We start from the raw sequence: 6,900 nt of genomic DNA, 5'->3' as shown, positions 1-6,900 counted from the left end.
TGTTAGACCAGTCATTTCACACATTATGTGTTTTCTGTTTGCTCATTCAACTCATTCGTAGCGCCATAATACCATGCATGGATTGTAGGGAGCCGAAGTCATGATGTCACTAGCTGTAACTCAATGCTATCTCTCATTTAGGATTTCTTTCATCGGCCTTTCTGAGAAAATTGAAAGCATGGCCCTGGAATTTACTTTCCATATTTCAAGTCAAATCAGCTCCACTACAGTAGTTATTAACAGTTTATATTTATGTTTATCTTCTATTTGTGTTTTATTATATTTTTATTCTTGCTTGGACTGTAAGTTACTGTCGATGTTAGCCTTATGCACAATTAGCATTTGTATTTGTTTATATATTTATCTTTTATTTGTATTTCATATTATCCGTGGTAATCAATATTCTTGTGAAGTTTTCACTATTTAATTACTTTTTAATCACCTAACATTTGCAATACCTGCACTGTTAATCACCTTACATTTACAATACCTGCATTAGCACACACTCTATCATTGTGACAGTGACAGCTCTCTGGTGACTAGACTATCACTGCACTGCTGTGTTTTAAATCCTATGTTTTAATTCCTCATTCCTGTGAATCAGTTTTTTATACGTATCGTATAAAGCTACTGGATTCTTACATTTTCCTCAAGTTCAATAAAGAATCTGTGTGTGTGTCTGTGTGTGTGTCTGTGTGTCTGGCTGTCTGGCTGTCTGTGTGTCTGTCTGTCTGTCTGTCTGTCTGTCTGTCTGTCTGTCTGTTGGTAATCTAAACCTCTGGGATTTTAACAGTTACAGTTGTGTGAGCACAGAAACTACAAAAGGCTACTTATGTCATTGGGACTTGATTTCGTCCATATCCATAAAATTCGCTTCTGAAGCACATGGCTAATTATTATGCAGAATGATGTCATTTCACATTCCCAAATGTATTTCCGACTGTGGCAATGATTTGACTTGCACTATGACCTGTCTAGTGGGTTGGTTAGGTTTAGGCATGACGACTGAGATTGGTTAGGGGGTGGATAAGAATATCAGGTTAAGCCAATCAGAGGCAGAGCAGGGCGGGTCACGCCTTTGCTGTCATTTTGCATAATAATTAGCCATATGTGCTTCTGTTCGTTGCAGAGTGTACAATGGGCATTTGTTTTTGGGATAACAGGCTGTCGGACAAATAGGCTTTTGGTCTAATGGGACATTTTTCAGACAATTGGGGTTTTGGAATAATGGGCCGTCGGCACAATGGAATGGCACCTTTTGTTCCACAGGGTATCATGGTCCTACGAATAGTGTGGATAAGGTGTAAAGCACATCTACATGTTAAAGCTTTAAAAGTAGCACTTGCAGGGCATACATGACATTGTCTATATACATATGAAATATATTACTGCTATATACATAGAGCTGTAATTATTTACACTATACACAGTGATGTGACCTAACTCATTGTCTGTCTGTTTCTTGTTAGTGATTTTTATTTATTAAATATTTAGAAATAGCTATTTCAATTTATTTGAACGGTGCGTGTGCATGTGTGTTAAACCGAGAGAGCGAGGGAATTTAAACTTCTTCTATATTAGCAGTAACATTAAGATAAAGGCATAAGTAGAATTATTTTCTATCATCGCCCTCCTCAATCTTCACAAAATGCATCTTCAATGACGTACGTAGGTCAGTGCCATACTTATCTTGTATTTCACGTTCCCAGGTTTTCAGCCTCTAGTAATTTCTCTTTTGTCTTATCTGTAATTAAAACTGTGAGGCCTCAGGTTTGAACTTGAAAACACAGCTGTGCTTGGAGCCACTTGCTGGAGGCGAGTATATGAATCTGGTACCCAGGTGAGTTTGTCTGTCTGTCTGTCTGAACCTCAGTGTTCTACTTAAAGCTCTGGTCAAAATGTCATACATTTTTCACTACTGCCATCTGTCGCGTCTTGCCCGGCCTAACTAGTTGACTCTCAAAGTTGCTGGCTCAAAGTTCTGTTGAGTCTCAGCTGCTAAGTGGACATGATGTTTCATGCCTTCTCCGCTCTTCCCCTTCCCTCTGTTGGTTTCAGCACTGCATTAAGGTTTTATGTGCTTTAGAGTAAGTGCCCGACATTTTGGTAATTATATTTCGCTTTCTTTTTGAGAGTTAGATGAGAGAATCGATACCACTCTGTTCAAAGCACGCCCTCTTAACCTAACAAAATAAAAAGTCATTGTTACAGCGCCCACTTTCCCCTGAAACTACAACTTCTTGATTTCTTTTTCTGAGCAAACAAATACATGAGTCCATTTGTGAGATTTTGAAACAGATGTTTGGACTGGTAGCAATCTTCTCGTTGCAGTGCATGAGCAAAAATGTTTCTTAAAAATATATTTTTTATATGTTTTAATTAGTTTGAGCTATTGTAATAATTACCTTTGAAAAAGATCATTGCTGAGAAGTTTAACAGCATCTGTCCACCTTTACACTGCATTTGACATGGTGCAACAGTGGGCTGGATTTGGAGCTAAATGAATTGATCGGCATGATTGCACTACATTGTAGGAGGGCCCTGTTCTTCCAGAGCAAATTGATGGAAGGAATGATCGGCTGTGAGCAATTTCACTTGCAACATATTTAGATTCTGATAGCCACAGTGACACAATAGATGGATTTGCTAAGCTTTCTCTCTCACACTATTTGTCTTTCCTCAATCTTTTTTTATTAGAAAAGACAAATGTAGAAAGCATTCTGGTAATCTTAACAAGCTTTATAGGCCACACTGACCATCGCTTTCACCAGAGAAATATGACCAGCAGCGGATTATTATTCGGCTGTAGCGTGACGATGGGATACAATGAAACTTTTGACTAGTGCACTCGCTGCTTGGTAGTTTGTGACTTAGATTGTTTGTTAGCAGTAGGAACACCTCTCTGCAAGACCCATCGCGAGTCAAATGTGTGTTTGCAGCTCAGGATCAACAATGGCGTCTTGGACTGATTGACTGATTGAATTTCGGGAGCCTGAATCTTTGATAAAGGAGTTTTTAGGGATACGGATTCAATCAAATGTTTTCAATCCCCCAACGCTAAACATATTTATACTCTCCAGTAGAGAAGAGTCTTGCTGAAGAGAAAAAAGGTTTATGCAAAATGTTGTTATAATGTGAAGGAACATTAGCACCAACCACCACTAATAATTGTCTTTGCCATTTCTTCACAGTAATAACGCCGAATATATTGTACCATTAATGTGACAATGATGTGTTGGTGTTTGTTACATTTTCTCCTGCAGTTGTTTCTGTCTAATTTAACCCCAGAGCACCAAGTTGTTGCTGGAGGCGACGAGATGTACAGTCTCTAGCACAGTGCTGGAAAATAATTCCCTGCTCTGCTCTGGTCAATAACGCTGCATTTATCCTGCAGCATGACTGAAAGCCGCTCTGAAATCAGATTTGTCCATGTACCTTACGTGAAACATATCTTCTCATAAATAGATTTTGTGAGTGTTTTTTTTCCTTTTCGTGTTTTAGAGCACCTCAGCAGAAAACAGACTTTTAAATCTAATCTGAAGTCGTTCCTTTCCCACAAAGCAATGCTACCGTTGAGGTTGTGCTGACTGAACTCACCATAGGCCTGTATTTATACAGACACATCCAATCTGATTTTCCTATGAAGCCTCAAGTTTGTGATTCACTCACATTTAGTCTCCAGTGACAACATCTTATCTGAGCTCGGCAAAGATGGTTTTCGAATTGCTGCACCTTGGTGAATCAGCCATTGAGGCCTTTAATTGCTAATTCTGTCAGTTTAATTAAAGTTCCAAACTACAACAGACTCTTTAAAGCATCCATGCATATCTTTGGGTGAAGTCCCCCATGTAAAAAAATAGCTGTGGGCTGATTGGAGTTTTTTTCCTTCGTTTTGAAAGAGTAATCTCTTTATTTCTGCTCAGTTCATTTAGCCTTCCACTTAGAGATTTACCTCACATTGTATTCTGCTAATGGACTCCTATGGCTACTGGGGTTATTCTAAACATCCAAGGGTCAACATGTAAAATCTGTGTGTGTGGACATTGAGGTCCCAAATCCAATAAGACTAACACAGTTGCTGTTTCTGTATAGATCTCCAGATCTGCTTCCTTTACCTCTCTGTTTAATTCAACCATGTAGGTATATTTAACAAACTTGCCACTGGCAAGGTAGAGTGTACGTACTGTTGCAGCCTTTGAGGATTTTGTTTTGTGTTATTTCACATTCTAGCATAACTCTTTAAAGTCGGCCCGGCTTTGATTTATTTTTTGTGAAGAAGGAAAAGTAAGCCTACAACCCAGAGCCTCCTGTGTAAAACACAGTCTCTGCTAGACAGGTGGATTCAATCTTCAACTCGGCAGAGCGGTGTTTGTTTCCAGGTGTACTCATCTCTAACTCGCTGTCTGTCTCTAATCTGATAGTATTTCTGATCCTGGGCCAGACAGAAACAACTGGTACCCAGAGCCACTTAGAATAACAAGCAGCTTCAGCAGGCCTGCAGGGCCAAACTACGACTCCTGGAGCATGAAATACGCTTGGCATGCGAGAGCATCGTGATTCTGACTGGAGAACATATTGGTCCCATACTGTACTGCTTTAGTGCATGATGCCAAGGAGGAGCCTCGGAGGATTTCATACCTGGGCAAGCACTAAATAAAAACAACTCCTGCACACTCTTAACTTTAGCTCAACATTCATGCAGCTGCAGAGGAAGCTGTGATGCTCTTTTCGCAAATAAGAAATCCATGGCATTTCACACAATGCTCATTGTTCAACTTTCTAAATAAAACAATACAAATAGTTTGTTGTTATTATTTTCGTCTCCCACCAAATGTATTTTTAATTGAACGTAAATGTATTTACATATACTGGAGTCTAGTTTTGTACAGATTCTAATTTTAGAGTTTAAAATGACACTTGTTATTATAGTCGAACTATTCATCCATCATTTCCTTTTCAGTACTGCGTTGAGACTGTATGCAAATCTTCCTTTTTAATCTTTAATTTATTCCGCTTTGTGGTCCTATATTATCCCGTGGGGCGACAGCACACGTTCAGTATTAAGACAAATTGCAGGAGCCATTATTCCCAGTTTGATCACGTTGATATTTCAGATTCCCTTAGATGATGTTGTTTCTCAAAGGCTTACCATCGGAAACTATTTTACTGCGTCCCAAAACATTTTCAGACAAATCTGTACACCGGAAGTCAATTTACGGTCTGTATGTGCCTCAGCTAAGAACTGGTGTCTACTTGAGTCCAACTCAGTTTTTTGTTCTTGGGCCTTTGTTTTTTTCCAGTGATTCCCCAAATAACAAAAGTATTTGTAGACTTTGAGCCAGAATTGTTGGGAAAGACTCAATTTAGTTAATATGATTACTTGAATGGAGAACAACATTTAAAAAACGCATCTCGTCTAATAAAGCAAGACTGATCTCCACACCACATTTACACATATTCATACCAAGATCTTTCTTTGTTTTTGTTGACAAAAAGAGGAGACCTAAGATATATCGAGTGTTTTTTATCAATTTACTTACGTTTAAGTTTAAAAAGATGACAAAAACAGGTTTTAGGAGAAAGAAACAATGCGATATTATGGCTAAACTAGATAACATTTTTTTGATGAAAACCAAGCTTTTTGTGGCGTTTGGAACGTTTTTGATGAAAACCGAAATGTCACTTTTTAAAATCTTTTTTTACTAAAATGCCTGGAGTCAACTAAAACATGACTAAAAAAAGATCTGTAAAGGAATCCACAAAATGAACCAACAAATAAAAAATGTTATTTAGGTTTCTCCTCATTTTTATCTTGTCAATGTTGTTGGTCACAGAAACGGGGGCTTCGACATCGGCAGTGTTCAGTGACCAGAAGAGAAAGACTTCTCGACTTCTCACAGCACTTGAGTCAAACTGCGTCGTTGGTACGGAAGCAAGCCAAGTATTTTAGATTTACATAATTATCAAATACTTCATACTGTAAAGCTGAATAATGAGTTTAGCTTGCTGTGACATCGAGCCTCTTCATCACTTAGTATGGCGTTATTGTCCCTCTTATTACACTGAGGAAGATAAACTCACCCTGGAACCGTCATATACAAGCTCATACAAACTAGATAAACTAGATGTAGGGGGATAGGCGATAAAGAGAGATGACATGAGGCTGCTGTGTGTGTCTGTTTAACTATGTATGTTTTCAGGTCTGTTTTTACAGTGGCTGTGCATCTCTGTATGCATGTTGTGTGTTTCCAATCAAAAGGCAGAGAATATGCATGACAGCACAGGCAGTTTAAAGATACATTATCAAAAAGACTGTTGCGCCTCTGAACATGCAGTTAGAAATATTCAACCCCTGGCAGAGCAGAGGGAAAAAAAACGTCTATGGACTTGTGGAAGAAAAAATACACAAAGTTTATATCTATTCACACTAGTCTCATTTCTTTTAGGTAGCTATATCCAAAACAACAGCAGCAGCAGAGGAGACAGTAGCACGAGAAGGTGGAGGCAGCCTGCCAGATGATCAGCGCACCCTCTTAGAGACTCCTGGTTGATCTCTTCCTTATTGGGCGAGTCGTGTGGGGAGACTGAGGCCACTGGGTGGACGTTGCGGTTGGAGCACATGTCGTACAGGTTTCCGGAGAACTGCATCTTCTTGGATTCCTGGCGGAGAGATTCCCAGACAGCTGCCGCTTCATGTGGACAGCCGTTCATCGCCTTGTTGGCACAGTCATGGAACTCATCCCACGACCTGAAGAAAAGAAGGAGAGGAGGAGAGAGATAAAGTGTCATGGGGACACGACATACCTTCACGTGTGACTTGGGACACATGACACCAAAAGCCAAAAAATAGTGACCTACAACCAAAGGAGTAAAAAGGTTATATTTAGTACAATTGGGAAA

General features: G+C 39.3%; 1 protein-coding gene across 1 annotated transcript in view; it reads right to left on the bottom strand.

The window, feature by feature from the left end:
• Positions 1-5,572: 5,572 nt before the first annotated feature.
• Positions 5,573-6,900, bottom strand: part of nrn1la (neuritin 1-like a) — an 83,139-nt gene continuing 81,811 nt past the window's right edge. Inside the window, exon 3 of the mRNA XM_029434279.1 lies at positions 5,573-6,748. Coding sequence (XP_029290139.1) covers positions 6,451-6,748 — 298 coding nt within the window. The 3' untranslated portion in view covers positions 5,573-6,450. The remainder of the gene's footprint in view (positions 6,749-6,900) is intronic.

This window comes from Cottoperca gobio, chromosome 6, assembly GCF_900634415.1.
Source record: "Cottoperca gobio chromosome 6, fCotGob3.1, whole genome shotgun sequence".
Lineage (NCBI taxonomy): Eukaryota > Metazoa > Chordata > Actinopteri > Perciformes > Bovichtidae > Cottoperca > Cottoperca gobio.
Note: the sequence above shows the minus strand (reverse complement) of the source record. Positions and strands in the feature narration are given on the sequence as shown.